This window comes from Eschrichtius robustus, chromosome 20 (assembly GCF_028021215.1).
Source record: "Eschrichtius robustus isolate mEscRob2 chromosome 20, mEscRob2.pri, whole genome shotgun sequence".
NCBI classification, from domain to species: Eukaryota; Metazoa; Chordata; class Mammalia; order Artiodactyla; family Eschrichtiidae; genus Eschrichtius; species Eschrichtius robustus.
In genome coordinates, this window is record NC_090843.1 from 52,551,626 (window position 1) to 52,571,343 (window position 19,718).

Sequence of the window (19,718 nt, forward strand, 5' to 3'; positions counted from 1 at the left end):
CTTTGGGCTGCCTGACACAGAGCCCATGTTCAGGGGCCTCCTGCAAAAGAGACTGCTCTCTGGGGAAACTGGAAACCAAGTCAAGATCTCATTTGGGGCTGCACTGTCTCCCCCGGGTGTTCCCGGGCTCCCTGGAATGCTGGCTGCTCGGAGTGGAGAGCCACTACCCAAGGCTCTGGGGTCCAGAAAGGGGACTCTTCCCAGCACCCTCTCCCCCCCACCAGTGACCTATGGCTACCCCCATGTGACGAGCATGTGGCTTCTTGGAGGAAAGAAACTTGAGTAATCAGATAGAAATAGGAACCTGGAAAATAACTCAGCGGGCATGTAAGGGACTGGGCAATGAGTTGTCTAGAAGACTTTGGGCCGTGAGAGGGGGATTAGGGTAAGGAACCATGTTTCATCCGAGTCATGGCTAAGATCTAAGGAAGTGTCCAGGGCTTGAGACTTTGGAGGGGTCAGGGGGCAGAGGGACAGGGTCTTCCTGTTTGCCACCTGTCAGACTGGACATTGGACATGGGGCCCACCCTGGAAGGGATGTGCAGGGGCAGATGTTTGAAATCATTCAGAGGAAGCTGAGGCTGCTGCAGCTCCCACTTCCCAGCCCTCACCCTCTCCACGCAGAGCTTGAGATCAGGCCCTGTTTCCCGGTGGCTCTGGAATAGGAAGGATTCTCTCTAAGTGCTCCTTAATAATTCTCAGCTGAGCCTGGGCCAGGCAGGGCTGTGGGCTGCCTTTGTGGGAGAGATGCCTCAGAGATTAGCCAACCCCTGCAGCACTGAAAAGTGCTTCCGCACAGGTGGCACTGCAGGGGCCAGGGTCAGGGACTGAAATTCCTCAGAGCCTTTGCCTTTTGAGATTCTGTGGGAAGGTTTCTAAGAAGCACAGTGTCCTTCTTTAGGAAAGTGAATCTCTTATCCCTCACCATGAGGTGTTACCTTCCCCCAAGGCCTCTAGCTCTGTTCAGAGAACAAAGAATTTTCGAGAAAGTTCTGAGTGTACTGGTCTTCTTTTTTAGGGCCAGGGCAGTGGAAGCATGAAAATTTGGATAAGGCAGGATGTAGAGCTGATACCCCAATTTTCTCCTGCATTCCCCTGACAGGTTCGCTAAGGGATGATTTTCCTTAAAATTCTCCTTACAATACTTGGCTGAACCTGAGCCAGGCAAGGCAGGGGGCTGCTTTTGTGAGAGACATACCCCAGAGACTAGGTAACTCCTATGGCATTGCAAAACACCTTCACCACCAGGGACACTCCAGCTACAGGCCTCATGCCCAAGGAGTAGTCAAAAGATCCCAAAGCTTGTCAGACTTCAGTTGAGGAGAAAGAGGATGGAAATGTACCTTTGTGTCTTCTTTGGGTTTTTTTTTGTTTTTGGCCACACCAGCGGCTTGCGGGATCTTATTTCCCCAGCCAGGGGTTGAACCCGTGCCCCCTGCAGTGGAAGCGTGGAGTCCTAACCACTGGACTGCCAGGGAATTCCCTCTGTGTCCTTTTTTGTCTGGAGAATAGCTTTAAGAGCTCTGCTGATAAATTCATGTTAGTGTCAGGTGCCAAATCTGCCTGGAATGCCCGGGACCTTGGCTCCCTTGCCAGTGAAGAATCTTGTGATGTCAAAGGCTAGGATGCCTTATGCAGCGTCATGACAGGTGGACAGGCACAGTCCATGGTGGGTATCTTGATCAGCTCAGGCTGCTATAACAAAATACCATAGACTGAGTGGCTTAAACAACAGGTATTACTTTCTCACAGTTCTGGAGGCTGGGAAGTCCAAGATCAAGGTGCCAGCATGATCGAGTTCTTGGTGAGGGCTCTCTTCCTGGCTTGTGGTCATTGCCTTCTTGCTGTGTGTCCACATGGCAGAGAGAGAGCTCTGCTCTCTTCTTCTTATAAGGGCACCAGTCCCATCATGGAGACCCTACCCTCATGACCTCATCGAAACCTAATTACTCTCAAAGACCTCACCTTCAAATACCTTCACATTGAGGATTAGGGCTTCAACCTATGAATGGGGCGGGGGGGACACAAACATTCAGTCCATAAAAGCTGTTGAGGACCTAACTCACCACTGTAAAGCAATTATACTCCAATAAAGATGTTTAAAAAAAAGTCAACTGGAAAAAAAAAAAAAAAGCTGTTGAGAGCTTGGGCTCTGGACCCAGTCAGATCTGACTGTGAAGTTGGCTCTACCACTTACTACAGGTGTGACTTTGGGTCTCTTCTATAAAGTAGGGATAATGATTGTGTCTTCCACATAGAAGTGTCATGTATTAAAGGATAGAGTTACATAAAAACAAAAAGTAGAATGGTGGTGAGCAGGGGCTGGAGGACGGAAGAAATGGGGAGATGTTGGTCAAAGGGTACGAACTTTCAGTTATAAGATGAATGAGTTCTGGGGTTCTAACGTACAACACGGTGACTCTAGTTAGCGATACCGTATCGAATACTTGAAATGTTCTCAGAGAGTAGATCTTAGATGTTCTCACCACACACATACACACAAAGTAACTATGTGAGATAATAAATGAGTTAACTAACCTTATTGTGGTAATCATCTCACAATACATTCTTATATCAAGTCATCACACTGTATGCCCTAAACTTATAAAATGTTATTTGTCAATTATATCTCAATAAAGCTGGGGAAAAAAGGTGAGTGAAAGTCATGTGCTTAGCACAGTGCCCAGAACATAAATATTGGTGAAGCCGGGGACACATTGATGGAAGGGCTTTCAGGAATTAGTGCCTCTGCCCCACAAACTCACAGGGAGGGGAGGTGGTCCTGAACCTTTGTGGGCATTGCAGGGGGAGGAGGTGTCCCAGAAAGGCTTCTTTATAAAGACAGGCCTAAGAAAAGCTGCAGATTCTGTTGTGTCCCTGATTCATGCTGAGGTTGCACATCAGATTATCAAGTCTATATTCTCCCCCAGTTCCCAAAAGAACCTTCTCCCCAGTCATCCATTCTGGTCCCCCTCCTCATCCACTTTTTGCCTCTGTGTAATTGCTTATGCTTCCCCCCCACCCCCCGCCAGAATGCCTGCCTCCCCACCCCACCATTTTTGCCAGTGAAATGTGAGATGTCCTTCCAGGCCCTGGTTCAAATGGCACTTCCTCCAAGAAGCGTTTAGTCATCAACTCAGTTCCAAGTGGTGACCCTCCCCACTCCCTCCATAACGTACTGTCTAGACCACTCTCTGGACACAGCAGGGGCTGCCTTGCCTCTTGGTGACTTCTGGGCATGTCTCAAATCCACTGTCATAAGCATCCTGAGCAAAGGAACACAGTCTTATTTATATAGGGTTCAGGGAATATTCGATGAGGTAATGAGTAACTTTTCTAGCCCTCATAACCCATGGAACTTCCTGAAATCTTGGGCAACTGAGGCGTAGGAAAGAAGAAAGTTTTCCTCTCCCTTATCAGCTGTTTCCTGGTCATCTCTCAAGGAATGATAGACTGGGCAACCTTCATCCATGCATGTCATGGTGAGGAAACAGAGGCCCAGAGATGGAAAGAGAGTTCCTCAAGGTCACACAGCAGGTTAGGGGCAGAGCCAGGACCTGGATTCAGGGTGTGCTCAGTTTAGTGTGCTTCTGTTGGGGAGAGGAAGTAGAGTGTTGAAGGGCAAAAATTTGGATTCTGGGGTAGTTGGGGGTTACTGTGATAATTCAGTGATTTAATACATGCAGTCCTCAGATCAGCCCTGGCACGGTAAGCACCATGTGTTTGTTGCTGTCACCTTTATTACTCTTCCTCTGCCCTTTGTTGTCAACCACTACCTCCTCCCGGCAGGTCCCTTCATTTCAGGGAAGAGAAGTACACAAAGGGTATTAACTACGCCAGAACTTCTTTACTAAGCAGTAGGTGAGAAGTTGGCAGGTAGCTTAGAGGACTAACCATCTGGGTTACTGACCCCAGTGGCCTAGGGTGATTTCCTGTACCATCAAGACCCAAGGCCCAACAAATCAGACCTGGACGAATAATTGGGCATTGTATTTGTTTCTGTTTTGGTGAAGGGAAAAATGAAAAGAAACCTGCTTCCCTTTTCGCAGGTGCCCAGCAGACCGTGTGAGTCTGATGTAGTGCCCTCCAGGGCTCTCAGGTCTGCCCAGTGATCACCATAGCTCAGTGCAAGCAGCAGCCACAGAGGGTCTGCCCAAGCCCTGTCCGTCTGTCTGTCCGTCCGTCAGGCAGTCTGTAGAACCTCTCAAGCTGGGTCCTCAGGAAGACAGGGTGCCCAGAATCAGTTTCCATCCTCCTTCTCCCATCACTGAGCTGAAAGCAAGATTTCCCATCTGTCTGGTTGAAGGGGCGTCAAAGTTATCACTGGAAGCTGGTGAGTGACAGCTTCAGCCTACAGCCCCCTGGGACAGGGGAGTTCAGCGTAGCTGCAGGCCACTGGCATCTTCTTTCTTGGACTCCCAGTGTCCGCACCCTACCAGGAGGAGAGACAGGACAGGAACGTACCCAGAGACTGGTTTTTCCCAGAGGAGAGCTACTGTTTGCCTCCCTCCTCTAAAAACAAAATTAATTGCAAATTTGGGACAGGCCTAGGAGAAGGCCTCTGAAAATTGAGACCAAAGTTCCCTTAGTGGGCTGAACCATTTCTCAGTTTCTATTCCATTTCCTTGTTGGAGTCTGATTGGGTGAAAAAGAGTGCAGCATCAAATGCTGGCTGCTTAGCAAGGGAACCCTGGACACTGGGGAGTTTTTAGCTGGGATTTTGTGTGAGCAGTTAGAGAATTAATTGGAACAGCAATTCTTCTGCTCTAGATATGACTCTAGGATCCTGTTGTTTTTCTGCGTCTTTCGGAGAGTGAGACCATTCTCGACATGACATTCCAACTGGCTTTGACCGTTGTCTTTTTTTTTTTTTTTTTTTTTTCCTGCACTGCTCAGCTTGTGGGATGTTAGTTCCCCAGCCAGGGATTGAACCCCGGCCCTCAGCAGTGAGAGCGCAGAGTCCTAATCACTGGACCGCCAGGGAATTCCCCCCGACAGTTCTTTCCAGTTGGAGCTGGGTCGGCTGAAGCTTCTGTACTCCCGCATTCTAAGGTCTTTTTGACGAGGAGCATATTTGGTCATTCATTCATTCATTTACTTATTCATTCATTGAAACCACTATTTCAAGGTGCCAGGGGTACAGTGGTGAACAAGTGAGATGAGCTTCATACCCTCTCGGAGCTCTCAGTCTAGCAGAAGAGACAGGCATTAGGTGATTTACTAGAGCACTGAGTAATCTGAAATGCAGGCCTCCCCGGTCTGGTGGTTAGGGACAGCTTCCTAGCAGAAGTGATATTTAAGATTAGAGGGAAGATAGGAGATATCTGGGCAGAGTTGGATAGAGCATTTTAGCCAGAGATGTCGTCCTGTTCAAAAGTTCTGAAAAAGCAAGAGAGAACCAGGAGAAGAATGTGCCAGATGAAGCTGAGAGGAGGTGAGGGGCCAGGCCACAGGGCCTTGTGTGCCACTAAAAGGATGTGGTCTTTATTCTGACAGCAATGGGAAGTGTTCTCTAGTTGCTGTTTGATGCTGGAAAACTTCTTCCTCCAATTGATCATTCTAGCTATGATATCAGCCTCATGAGCCTACGACTTCTCAGACCAACAGGCCCAGCTCAGATGTGACCACTGTGTGGCTTCCACTGACCACTGCAGACAGTGTTTCATTTTTTTCCACTCTCCCTTCATTAGAACATATGTCACATGTGTTGGTTTCTCATGTCAGCCACTGGCACCAGACAGTGTTCACGAACCTGAGCTGACCAGCCCAGACCAGGATGCGGTGAGCTTGGGGAAGGAGAAATTAGGACTCACCGGGTTTCACGATCAGTACCTGAAAGTGCCTTATGTAAAAGATGGGTGTCACGGGACAGTTTGGAGACAGAGAGCAAAGCTAGGTTGAGTCATCCATGTGGGAAGGAAGGCAGGGTGGTCCCTTGGGGGAAGGAGGGGCCAGTCTTCTGTGATTTCTTCTCAGAGTCCATCTGCTGCTTCCCAGCGGTCTGAGTTAGGCTGCCAGCCTGTCTGCCTTTCCCATCTAAGGGTCATAACGACCCAACGCACACTGGGTGCAAGTGTGTGCCTGGCTTTGGGGGAGGGGCAGCCAGGGGCACTGGCATTCCTTGTGAAGGGGGCCTTGGTCAGATCACTCCCTCTCTCCACCTCTAAGGTTATAAAGGTAAAATTTAGGGAGGACTCCAAAGGCAGAATGATGGGGAATAGAAGAACGGTGGTGTGTGTGTGTGTGTGTGTGTGTGTGTATGAGCTTGCTAAGAAACAAGCCTCTGTTTCTCCTAACCAAGTAGTGTTCTTAACACTGTTGGCATTTGGGGACAGACACTCTTTGGGATAGTTCTGCATACTGCAGGACATTTTAACATCTCTGGCTTTAAAATGCTCCTACACATTTTCAAATATACTTCCTGGTGGGGCAATACAAACTAGCCCTTCCCTAATTGAGAACTACTGTTCCCAGTGTTTATGGGAACAGGATACATACAGGCCTTATGTCCTGCGGATGACCAGCAGGGAGACTGGATAAGTCCCCCAATTTCAGAATATCTTAGGGAAGCTTTGGTCCAGTGGGATGGTTATTCTTCCCAGGCCACTCATGGGGGCTCCTGCTGTCTCCTGACCCCAAAGGGAGTTCCTCCTGACTTCTATAGCCTCATTGCTCACAGTGGTAACCCAAAAGCCCAGAGCAAAATCCGGTGGACGAAGCTGAGATTTTGGTGCGGCTATTTCCAGGCCTCTTGGCTGGACTGTGTCCAGGGTGGCAGGACTGTGTGTGGTGGCTGAGGTGCTGCTCTGTTGGACCACCAGATGGCGCTCGGGAGTCCCTGTTGTCTGCCGCAGGACCACTGGTGGCTGGAGTGACTGCAGAGGGAACTCCTCTTAAAGAGGCCTGGTCCTTAAAGAGACAGGGCCACACACCATGAACTTAAACGGTAACCCCAGAGCGAGACTCCACTGATGACAAGCACCACTGGCTAGGCTCTGATGCTCCTTTGTCCTCACCTTCTTGAATGTTGAGTCACCACCTCTTGGAGCCGGTCTCCTTGACAGCCAGCCCTCAGCCCCTGCAGCCACTCCTGGGCCTGACAGGGACAGGGCCAGCCTGGCGGGTGGCGTCAGAGCTCGTGGCAGAGCAGCGCAGGGCTGGGAGGCACCTGCAGAACTCTGGCTGAGAGAGCAAGAAGCACAGCCAGCTTCAGGGGAATGGTGACCACGGGAGGGCAGAGGGCCAGCCTGTGAGCTCTGGCCCCAGATAGACGTGCCTCTACTTCACTTGGAGCTGATAAGGTTGGAGCCATTGAACTTTGTCTCTGGGTTTTGGGGACTTGTAGAATCCTTCCGTCTCTTCTGCTTGCCTCTTTCCAAATGCTGACGGGGATGCTGTGGTAAGTAAATCAGGAAGGGGGCTCCAGGCCCTACTGTTGAGCCCTCTGATCTGCTCTCAGAAACCTCGCATGTTGACCCCTGGGTGGAACGATCCGAGCCATGTCAGGTGAGGGCCACTTTAGCTGGGGCTTGGCCCGAGACCCTCCTGAAATTGCAGCTTGCTTAGTATACTCCAAGGCAGCTACTCTTCCGGGGATGCTGGACTCACTGTGGCCCTAGCCATGGGAGTGGGGCTTCAACACAGCCCCCGAGAAATGTGTGGGTGTCTGTGGTGAGGAGCTTCACAGCTACAGGGACCTGGATGTCACCGTGCTTCTCCCGACCATGGTGCCGAGGGAGGCAACAAGGAGGTGAATGTAATCCTTTGGTTTACATCTTGCCATGACTCTTACATCTCTCCCGTGACTCAAGCTGACACAAAACTTTGGAAGAGAAATGAATAGCGAGGAGGGCTTCCAGTAAGCCTGTGCTGCCTGTAGATCTCGCTGTCTGCTGGAAAAGTGAGGAGCCTCGGAAAAGACGGGGAGGAAGAGGGCAAAGGACAGACTGTTAGGCCAGAACTTCCCACTTAGAGGCGACCCAGGAGAGGCCTGGGGAATTTTCTTCTTTCCAGGCCCAAGGGGTGAGGGTGAATCTTAGAAGGGTAAATGCTGATTTACTGTACAGAGGTTAAAGGAAATGAAGCAAGGAGACAGAAACAGGCCAATCCGGGGTCTGCCAGGGCAGATAGGAAGCCTGGAGGTCATCTCCCTGCTCCACCTGGGTGCCCACCTAGAGATGTGAAAACTGAGGCTGGAAAGTGGGGTTTGGCGGGGACTGGAGTTCGGGAAATTGTCATCGGATTGATTGCAGCTAGCTTGTCTCCAGGGTCATCTGCTCTGTTGTAGTAGATGTGGTTCTCTTTGGGAACCAGTTCTCTTTCTGCTTAATCATTGGTGGCTCTGGGGAGTTCTGGAATTACATTCCTCCTGTAGCTCCAATTTCATCCTCCCTGAGTTTAACTTCATTCTGTTTATTCATTTATTCACTCATTGCAGCCCGGTACAGAGATTACACATGTGGACTCTGGATTCAGAATCTCGGTTCATTTCCAAGTATCACCACCTGCTAGCTGGCCAATAGCATAGCCTTCCTGCTTCTGCAGGAAGGAATGGAGAGAATAGTAGTGCCTATCTCATTGGCTTATTATGAGGACTAAGAAAGGTAGTCTATGTGAAGCAGTGCCTGGCACTTAAGAAGCACTCAAAGTTAGCTGTCATTAGTTTTATTTATTCAGCATGTATTATTGAATGCCAATCTATTGGGCTTTTGGCAGAAAGCTGATCTGGGGGCGCAGTGTAGTAACGGCTGCCTTGGAGGTCTACCTGAGCTTCATTCATCCACTGGGCTGAGTGCAGTGAAAAAAGATGCAGTCCCAGCTTTTATTTATTTATTTATTAATAAATTTATTTATTTTATTTATTTATTTTTGGCTGTTTGGGGTCTTCGCTGCTGCGCGTGGGCTTTTCTCTGGTTGCGGCGAGCAGGGGCTACTCTTCGTTGCGGTGCGCGAGCTCTAGGCGCGTGGGCTTCAGCAATTGTGGCTCGCGGGCTCTAGAGCGCAGGCTCAGTAGCTGTGGCACACGGGCTTAGTTGCTCCGCGGCATGTGGGATATTCCCGGACCAGGGCTCGAACCCGTGTCCCCTGCGTTGGCAGGCGGATTTGCAATCACTGCGCTACCAGGGAAGCCCTAGTCCCAGCTTTTAAAGAGCTGATCTGCCAGGAAGGGTACCAAAGGGTTTTTGACTATCAGTCTGATTTTGGTTTTGGTTTTGTTTTGTTTTGTTTTGGCTGCACCATACGGCATGCAGGATCTTAGTTCCCTGACCAGGGATCGAACCCATGCCCCCTGCAGTGGAAGCAAGGAGTTCTAACCACTGGACCACCAGGGAAGTCCCTTGTTTTTGTTAATTTGAATGCAGAGCCCACCACCACCCCACCCCTGACCACCTGTACCTCCAGTTTGCTCACACTGGTGCTCCCTGCGGGCCTCAGAGTGGGAAGAGGTGAATGGACATCCTCTTCATCAACAGTGACCCCTGCAAGGACTCCCAGGGGACTTCCTATTGTGCACAGTGGAGCTGAGTTGCTAACAGCAAGGAGGGAAGAAAAATGGAAATACCCAGTTTTGTTTCTAAGCATGGTCACCCTTTTCCCATTGAAGAGGGAGTGAGTAGCACAGCCCTGGGGATTAAGGGCAAGGCCGCTGACCTTCAGGATGGGATATATCTTCTTCCCACTCGGCCCCTCATCATCAGCCCAGTGATCCCAGCAACCTACACTTAAATCCCCCTTAAATCTGGTGGTGAGGCAGGAGCAGGCCCGTTGCTATGGGAAGCAGGGAGCCAGGACAGACTGAATGCACAGGCCAGAGGGGAAGGAGAAGCATGTTCACCCAAAGGACTAGACAGCAAATGGTTAGTGCAGGCTTGGAGGACGAGGTGTGATGGGTGCTGATTCAGTGCCTTGGGGTGCATGGGCAGGTCCACACTTAGCTGAATCAGGGTGGCCTGTCCACGGAACGTCCCCCTGCTGCTCTGACAGATGGGGGTTGCTGGCAGAGCACTTCACCTTTGGCGCAAGGCGAATGAGAATGACTCTTGTAACTCCCTCCTTCCTAGGATGTGGTATTGGGTCTCCCCCCACCTCCTCTCCATCCTCAGTGCCAGGAATCTGGAGGCTTCTGTCCTGGTCTCATATCACCCTGGTGCTTCCACACACTTGTCTCTGTAGCCAAGGTTAAATGTTAATGTCTAACATGTGTGATGTTAATATCTTTTGGAAGCCATCCCATATAGGCATCAAGGGATCTTGAAGTAACTGCCCTTTCCTGGGACACATGTGTGAGACAGTTGTATGGAGATGCAAGAGGATTGGGAGAGTTTTCTAGAAGGTGGTCTCTAACCCACGGACCCGCGAAGATTTCCAGGGACCTTTGCCATCCTGCTTTCAACCCTGACAGTGGAGGCAGCATGCATGGCATTTTAACTGCACGAGTAGACTGCCAGGGTTCAAGTCTCAGCCCTCCACTTACTGTCTGGACAGGTTACTTAGCTGACCAGTGCCCCAGTTTGCTCATCTGGAAAATGGAAGGAGCTGAGATAACAGTGAGTTTGTCATGTAAACAAAGCACTAAGATCCAAGCCAGGTCCACTGCAGGCATTCTCTGCTAAGTATTAGAAGTGTTCCTCCTTATTTGCCTCCAAGATCCCTCTCCCCTCTCCCCTATATTGTGTTCTGGATTGGGAGGTCCAGGACAGGCTTGGACAGAAGGTAGAAAAAAGCAAACTATGGCAATGTTAAGGAGAGCAACTGTAACATTTTAGCCTGAAAATAGCTTGTTCCAGCCTTTGTAGATAAAAATGTAAAATGTATGCAAATGTATGTGACTCACGCAGAAACATACATCCATGGCCTCCTCGCAGTCAGTGCCCAGATGTGGCCATCAGGCAGTGTGCAGAGAGGGCCCAGGCTGCCTTGGTGGGGATGGGGGTTCTTGGGGAGGGGGCAGTGCTGCTGCTTCCCTGGGCTGGGCTCCTGCTTGCACGTTTCTTCTGGGTTCTGTGCCTTCCGTGTGGCAAGAAGAAAGGCCCTGGGCCCCTCTCTGCTCCTCCATCTCACCGTCCTCCCTCTGGTTCCTCCAGGAGCCCATTTGCTTCCTCTTCCATCCTGGCTCTATTTCTGGAGCATCTCATTGGAGATGCACGCCCCCCTCTCTGCCAAGCTCCAGGTGCCTGCTTGCTTGGTCCTCCCAGTCTTGTGTGCAAGTCAGAGACGGTGGGAGGGTGACAGCTGAGCAGGGAGACCCACAAGATCCAGAGCCTGAGCCAGGAGGCCTGGGGTGGGGGAGAGCCAAGTGGATGCAGTGAGGGGACAGTGTCACCTCTAGGTTGAAAAACACCCACGCAGCCACCTGTGGAGGCTTTTCACTCCCCAGAGCATCTTCCCCTGCAACTCCCAGGGGCTCACCCGACCTGCTGTGAGCCTAGTGGCCACCACTTCCCCTTGGGCAGTTCTGGAGGCCGCTACCTAAGCAGCTGCAGGGGCTGGGTGCAGGCTTCCTTTCAGCATCATGGGTGAGGGTCTGCTTCTCCTCTTAAGAACAAGATCTGAAACTAACATAATATTGCATGTCAACTATACTTCGATTAAATTTTTTTTTTTTAAGAACTAGATCTGTGGTTGTTTGAGATGATGAGGCCCTCCCCCCCCCACCAAATGCTCTGGAGATGCTGACAACACTGCCCCCTATAGAGGCCAGGGTGAGCTTCACCTTGTAGCCCTGTCCATTGACCTGGGTCCCATGATGTCTTTGCCCTTAAAGCTGCTTGGAGATGAGGGGTGGGAGGGTCTGCTCCATTATCAGAAACCTCACTATCTGAGGTAAAAGCAGGGTAAATGGTCCAGGGCAGAGTTCCCTTGTGGGCCCGCTGCCTCCCTTCCCTTGGGTTCAGGAAAGGAGCTTTAGCCCCACTGCCCTGGACCACCCTAGCCTGACCCTCCCTCCCTCCCTCCTCTCCAGTCCCTTCTCCAGGGTCCTTTGTTCCAAGGAGGCCTGTAGGACCAAATCTGCAGCCAAGTTGCCTTGGGTCATTTAGAACCTGCACCCAGGGCACAGGTGTAAAACTCCCCCACTCCAACCTCTTCACAGCTTTGGGGGGGGGCGGGTCTTAGAAGGAATTTTGTTTCTAAAGGTCTGTTCTCAAAGGCATCTTGACCCCAGCCTTCCCTCAGCTTGTGATTAGGCATACATGGTGTCCCTCCTTACATGGGCTGCGGCTGGGATCCCCAGAGAAGGCTCCTGGAGGGAACCCAGCGGAGACCCTGGGGTCTCTCCTGTAACCCAGTTTATCCTCCACAGCCCCTCGACGAGCCCCGGCCTCCCGCCTTTCTCCAGCCACCGCCCCCTGGTGTGTAGGGCAGGAACCGCCCGGCCTTTAGGTCAAGGGTGTTTAAATAGATGAGGCACTGTTAAGGTTTGGAAGGAAAGAGTCCTAGGGCAGCCAAGGCTTCCCGCGGGCGGGCAGGACGTTAACCCTGTCAGCGCCGCTCCCCAGGCTTGCCTAGGGGAGGGGCCTGGGAGCCTCACTGGCCCCTGAAACTGCGCTTAGAGATCCTGGGGTGGCAGGTGATGTCACCCCTGCGGGCTCGTAGGTCTCCCCGCGGCACCTAGTCAGCGGGTTGCCAGAATTTGGCCGAGCCCAGAGAGGGGAGGAAGAGGATCCTGGGCCTGCGCCGCAGACCGGAGACCCCCCGCGGACCACTCCTCAGTCACCGGCTGGAGCGCCTCTCGCGTGGGGACCCCGGCTGCTCCCCACACCCCTTCCCGGGTCTGGAGGCGTGCTGCGGGGAGGGGGCGCGGGAGCCTCGCGCCTATTGGTCGCGGCCCCCGCCCCCCCGCCCCTGGGCGCCGTGCAGCCCCGGAGAAGTTGCTAGTTGGCGGGCGGGCTGCGGGGCCGCCGCTCTGGGAACCGCAGCGGGGCTCGCGGCAGTCGCAGGGGCCGGAAGGGCTCCCGGGGGCGCTCGCCGGCCCTCGCCCGCCCTCCCCTCCTCCCGGGCAGCTCCGGCTCGGTCCTCCCTGCTACCTGTTTCCCCGCCTCCCCCGGCTTCCACCCAGCGCTCGGCAACTTCGGCCTCTGGAGCTGGCCGCCCGCCCGCCGCCCGCGCCCTCCCTCCTTTGTTGTGCGATGAGGGTCGGGTTTCCGATCTGACGGAGCCGCCGCCGCCGCGCGGAGCCGCGGGCATGGAGCCGCTCAGCCACCGGGGCCTGCCGCGCCTCTCCTGGATCGACACCCTCTACAGCAGTACGTGTGCGCTCGGGTAGGGGAGGCCAGGCGGGAAGGGGCCCCGGCGCCCCGCGCTGCGCCTGGACGGCCCCGGGGCCCGCGATGCCGGGCTTCTCTGGGGAGCCCCGCGCGGACTGGGGGCTGCGGGCACGGCCGCCCAGGTGCCCGGCAGGCCGGCAGGCGGGCGAGCGGCGTAGGGTTCCGCGATCGGCCGCGGATGGGGTCCCCAGAGTGGACTTCAAGCCGGAGGGGGTGCGCAGTGGACCGGCGGGCCCAGGAGAGCTGTGTCACCCCTCTCCCACCTGTTGTGTAACCGAGCAGTCCCCAACCCTGGGGAAGAGGGGAGAGACCTTGTAGGGTGCTGCCTCCGCTCCTCGACTGGCTGCTCCTTCTGTCCACGTTGAAGCAGAAAGGCCATTTTGGTCTTGGCGCCCGAGTTTGCCACCTCAGGGACATCCTGAGACCAGTGTGTTTCGGGGTGGGGGTAGGGTCGTGTGGTAAGGGAGACGGTAGGTGCACGTCTCCGTGGGGGCCATTTGGATGAAGGACCTGAAAACCCCCAGCTCAGCAGTACTTCCTGCCAGGCTCATCATTACCCGCACTCTCCCCCTCCCTACCCCTCTCCCCTCCTTCCACTCCCCCAAAAAAGAAAAAAAAAACTAACCTCGGCGGCGTCTCCACCCCCTCGCTCCCAAATCTGCCGCGATCACGTGATTGCACTGCCGCTGGGGATGTGTTAACTGAGCGCTCGTACCTTCTGGGGGCTTGCGCCCAGCGTTGAGCGCCCCGACCCCGACCCCGACCCCGACTCCGACTCCGACTCCGACTCCGACTCCGACTTGCTTAGGTGGCTAAAGCACTGCATTTCTCCCACCCCTCCCTTGAGACACCTTCCCCTAGCTTTCAGTGGTACAGGAAGAGGGTCCTGATAGCCCCTGAAGAAGATAGTAAGTGGATTTCACCCTCCCTGATCGGTTCAGTGGGACCCTCCCACTCTCTCTTGCTAGGTCTCCTAGCCCAGAGTCCTGAGGCAGGGGCAGGGGTTGGGGGAGATAGGTGGAGCCAGGTTCTGGTTCTGGACACTGGATGCCATGGGACAAGGACATTTTTAAGGGTTAACCTGGCTCGAATTCCTTGGTAACAGTCTTATGGTGGGCGGAGTGGACAAGGTGATGCCTTGAACCCCAAAGGCTTGCCCTGGAGGCTCCTCAGTACTCAGTACCCAACCTCTGACCTCTGTATCCCCTTGGGTCCCCATCATTCCCCATACCTTTTTCTTCTCCCTCTTCTGCTTCCATCCTTTTTCCTTTCCTTTCCTCCTTCCCCCCATCCCCATCCCCATCCTTTTCCCTTTCCTTTCCTCCCCCCAGGAGCTCTCCTTGTGATGGTCCATTCTGCTTTGGTTTTTCAACATCAAAGGGACAAAGCTGGATCCCCTGGGTGTCAGTCCCGCGCCGAGCCTAGCCACTCCACCTGCTCCTTCCCCTGCAGAGGCCAGCATCGTTGGGTGAAGGTCAGGGCCCACGGTCGCTGTGTGGTGTGTGTGCACGTGTGTTTGCCTGAATGGGGCACACATCTGTTCAGAGCCCTGCTGCAGATCAGCTCCTGACCCAAAGGAAGGATTAGTGACCTTCTCTTAGCTGTGCTCTTGCAAATAACAGTCACAACAATGCCTCATATTCACATGCAGCTTATGTTCCTGAATATTTCTGACTCTTTGCAAAACCCAGTACTGCTTTCCCTATTTCCCAGAGCATAGAATCCTATGGAAACCTGTCTCTGGCTTTCTCTTCATTGCCTTAAAGAAGACTCCCCCACCTGATCATCTGATCATTTCCAAATTTTCCTACCACCCCCCAACCCACCCCAACACCTAACCCCACACACATACACAACCTGGAGCAAAGGAGCAAAATTGCCTGAGGGTGCTTTGAAAATTTCCGACTGGAGGAAGGTGGGATGGGAAAAGGGAATTAGACCGAGGCCTTCTTTGGGGGTGCCGGTTTATCAGCCCTGACTCAGGCAGGCTGGCATCTGAGCTGTCTACCCTTCTGCTGCTGCCCTGGCCTCTGGGCTCCTGGGGCAGCCTGGATGGAGGGGAGGGGGGACACCAACTTGGCAGCAATGTGAGGAGGAGTCCTTGCCTTCTTCTTCCAAACAGCTGATTGGAGAGCCGTAGAATGAGGCTTCCTGGGGAGGTGCTGTGCAGTCATGTTTGGGCTGTTAGCCATGAATTTTCCTCTTGACAAGAGCCTAAATTAAAACAAATACCCGAGCTGTCATTTGCCTGGCAGCATGGTTCTGTGGCTCCCAGAGGAAGTTCCTCTGCTTCTCAGGAAGCTTTCTGCTTACAGGCTCACAGGGTGGCAAGTCCCCACAAAAGCCACATCCATCAGGAATTGTAAAGGGGATGTACCCAGGGCACAGGGTAGCCAGTGTACTTCTTAGGGATGCGAATGACCCAGTGACAGAGGCTCCTTCTAAGCACTGCTCCTGGTGGCAGTGATAGTGGCATCTCCTGAGGACCTACCCTATGCCAGCACTGAGCTAGGCACTCCATCCAGTCTCTCCATACCTCACAACTCCGCAAGATAGGTAGTCTTATCTCCCTTTTACAGGAAGAGAGGCTGAATAGGCTAAAATCATTACCCAGGGTCACGTGACTGGTAAGTGACAAAGCTGGGATTTAGATCATACCCTAGGAAGACCCTGAGTGTCACCTAGATATGTCTGAACTTATTCAAGGTCTTGGAATGTCATGGAATGGGGGACATCTGTCTCTTTGGTCCTCTGTCAGAGTTCTCCCCAGAATGGTCCAGCAGGATAAGTGGTCTGAATGACTGAGCCTAACTTGACTCTGTGTCTCTTGGAGGAACTGGGGGCTGGTCCTGGAGCCAGGGCAGGGGTGGTTGAGGTTCTGTCTAATTTCACTGAGGCTGGTGATTCTCTACACCTAAGATGCCAGGCTAACAAACAGCCCCTCCCCTCACACACGTCTTACCTTTGGAGTTGTCGGCTCAGTCTTTCTGGCTTTAGCATATGTGCACACTTCCACTGCAGGCTGATATGGTCACTTGATAAGGGGTGAACCTCAGACCGCCTCTTTCCCCTATAGTAGAAGTCCTGAAGGTCTGTAGTGATGGTGATCTGTCTGACTCAAGGAGATGGGTTGGCTCCCAGCTGCCCGTGTGATCTGGGACTGATTGGAGCACGGTCTTTGCCCCTGGTAAACTAGTGTGATGGATGAGGGTTCCAGCCACCCCACCTCCTGTCTCTGGACCGTTCATTTTCCTACATTAACGTAATAGTGTCAGCTTTGCCCCTCAGTGCCTTGCCTAGATTCTTTCCCTGGAGCTGGTGTGTTTCTATCTGCACGTGTTTTCTGCCTGTGTTCTTCATTTTATCTTCTCTCTGTCTTTCTCTCACCACTGTTTCCACTAAACACCACTTTCTCTTGGTTTTCTTCTATACCACGGGATCAGGTTGGATCATACTAAGTTCTATGGAATAACAAAAACGGGAGGTGCTCTGAAACTTTCTCTGTTCCTCTGAGTAGAGACGAAATCTTTCAGGATCTGTGTAAAAGAGAACTGAGGGCTACATTTAAGGTCTCTTCCTTTGCCATTCCAGCCTCTTTTTTGTCCCAGGCAATTTAGCTCTGGCCTCAAACAGGCCGACTATGGAGCCAAGCAAAACCTCTAGTTATTTGGACCTCATAGAAGGCAGAACATGATCATCTGTAGTTATTAGAACCTGCCTTTGGATCTCACTTCTGTTACCCCAAGCGACATTTCCAAGGGAAATCTCTGGTGATATTTTTATGCCCCTTACAGACTCAGTGCCCTGTCCAATAGCCAGGAAAGCATCTGGGGCTGTGGGGATAAAAACTCATCTCCAGATGATCATGAACCTGCCTCAGTTTCCCACCTTATTCCTATATTAGCTGCACCAAGGACCAGGCCACTGGCCTGACAGTCAGTGTGGACCTGCAAATGGATGCTTTCTTGTCCTATGACTAAGCCTCAGTCATGTATTCCTGCTTGTCAACACCAGCCCATATTTGACGTGGCTGCTGGAGTCCCAGAGGTGGGCCTGGCAGAAGAATTAAGTCTCCTAGTCAGAGAAATGTGATTTTTTGTTGCTGTTGTGATTGCTGCTGTTATTGTTCTTTGGAAAAAGGAAGGAATGACAGGAACATTTGTGAAGAATTAGCTAGGTGGGTAGAAGAAGGGGGGAGAGCCGGTAGGATGGAAGACTGGGGCTGTTCTCTGGGTCCAGGGGCGATTCTGGTACCTTCCTTACTCACACTCCTCTGTAAAGTGAGGCTATGATGTCTCACATGGGTGCCACGGGGATTAATTGGTTAATGTTTCTCAAGTGCTTTGAAGATGAGGAGTGCTATTGAACTGATCAGCTGTCCAGCTCTTCACGGCCTTTGTCACTGAACAGGGATCCACGAAAGGCTTGCAGAGGAGTTTGGAAGGGGCTGGGAAGTGTGTGAGGGGACAGGCAGGGTCAGAGTGTTGGACTAGGTTCTCAGCTGGTGCCTAGCCCAGTGCCTTGTGCCATAATAAGCCCGCAGTAATTTCCGGTTGTGTGAGTGAGTATGAGAGGGAAAAGAAAACTTCTGGGTTCTTGGCTCCTTTAACTCCTTACTCCACCAGCAAACACCATAAACCCATTAGCTGGTCCATTCACAAGTTTCTGGCTGTGTGGATTTGGTAATTGTAGACCCCCCAAGGGAGTCCCACGCATTGCTAGGGCTTGTGATTATGTGATTGGAAGCCTTCCCCACCAATGTTGGTGCTGCAGCTCTTTGGCTCAGCTTGAGCCCTTTGGAGCAAACCAGGAGGAAGGCAGCTTCAGGACAACTGCATGTCATCTCCACGACATCTGCCTTAGCCGGGCCCCTGGCTCTGGTAGGCTGAGGGGTATCCATGGGGCTTGGAGTTCCCACCACCTTCTACCTACAGGGTCTTGGCACTTTCCACTGAGTACCAGGGGGAGAGGCCTGCAGGCTTACCTGTCTCCAGGGCTGGATAGGAGAGGCTGATTGTTTTGACTTGTGGCCTTGGTCTGCCCTAGCTTGCATTCCTTTGGGCAAGATATGGTCTGATGGAGCCATGGATGGCCCTGATTGGCAGTGGGAGCGTTCTGCTTGTCTCTGAAGCTTGGGGAGAACCTGATCCTGTAAATGGGGAAGAAGAAGGAAATCAGGGCAACAGGCAAACTAGAAGATGCACCCCCATAAGAGGGTTGGGGATAGACACCAAAGCCTACTCCCTGCCCAAGGCATTTGGCAAAGAGCCCTTTGAGGTGGGGCCGGCTGCAACCGTGACCCACTGCAGATGGGACAGCCAGTTCTCTTCCCCCAGGTTCAGACCTCATTTGGGCCTCTCACTCGGTTTTCTGCCCCTGTGCTTTATTTCTGTCTTCTCTTCCTGCCCTTCCTTCCTTACCACACTGCGGGACGAAAGACAAATATGGGTTTACTGGCCATATAGAAACTGACAGTGTCAGTGTGGTCTTCGGGAGACGGGGCGGGCTCTGTGGTGACCTAATCGATCAGGTGCCCTTCCCCTCTTTCCTCCACCTTCACCTCTGCGGCTTCCGTGTCCCTGTAGACCACAGGTAGACGTAGCAGATGTGGTCAGGCATTTTGTCAAAGGTGAGCAACGTCTCCAGAAGGGTTTGGGCGCTGGGAGGACTCAGGTGGACCAATGTCAATGGAGCTGAGTCCGTGTCACTCCAGGCAACATAGCTCTTGGACTTCCTGGGGTGTCAGTGGAGCTGGTACTGCCTAGAAAAGCCCCAAATTGGCTAGGGATCTGTGGGTTTACTCAGGGCTGTTGGGGAAGGATGTGGCCATAATTGCCTTCATGGGATTGAAGGGCTGATCCTATTAGTGTGTTGGGCTAACCCCTTCCTCCTGGGCATTGCCTCCTGGCCAGCAGCAAGGGTTTAATGGATCAAGATTATGGAGACTGAAGATGTTGTACAATTAAGCCTAGTTATTTCCCCAGCTGGGGGATAGCTACCACCCACAACAGCAATTGATTGCCTCACTTGCGGTCACTGTTCAGGTGCAAGTTACCCTGGGCCTAAGCAGCATATAGTCCATCTTTTTGAGTGAATTTCTCCCTTGAAGGTACAGCTTTGTGAGAAAGATCCCTTTCTGAGAGGTTTGGGGTCTGGGTGGCTGTGTGCTCTTTGTGACGGCACCCCTGGAGTTGTGCAATGGGGACCTTTAAGGGAAATGTGTCTGAGCTCTGCAAAGGTACATAGAAACCTCATCCTTGGGCCCAAGGAAAAGAAAGCCCGTTAGTCCGACCAAGTTCATAGAAATTAGATTTTTCCATTTGGTCTAGGAAGAATGGCAGAAAACATAAAGTTTAACCAGTCGTACTATGTGCCAGATGCTGTGGTAGGTACTTCCTTACATTATCCTAACAGCCCACCAAGGTACCTTTTATCATCCCCCTGGTCTATGGA

At 52.5% G+C, this 19,718-nt stretch overlaps 1 protein-coding gene across 2 annotated transcripts in view; it reads left to right on the forward strand.

Annotated features, from left to right (window-relative positions):
• The window catches only part of ABR (ABR activator of RhoGEF and GTPase), a 178,847-nt gene that overhangs the window by 31,701 nt on the left and 127,428 nt on the right, over positions 1–19,718 (forward strand). The window contains exon 1 of one of the 2 annotated variants that reach the window (XM_068531714.1): positions 12,908–13,244. The exons of the other annotated variant lie outside the window; for it this stretch is intronic. Coding sequence (XP_068387815.1) covers positions 13,184–13,244 — 61 coding nt within the window. The 5' untranslated portion in view covers positions 12,908–13,183. Of the gene's footprint in view, positions 1–12,907; positions 13,245–19,718 lie in introns of those variants that run through there. 2 annotated transcript variants of the gene reach the window in all.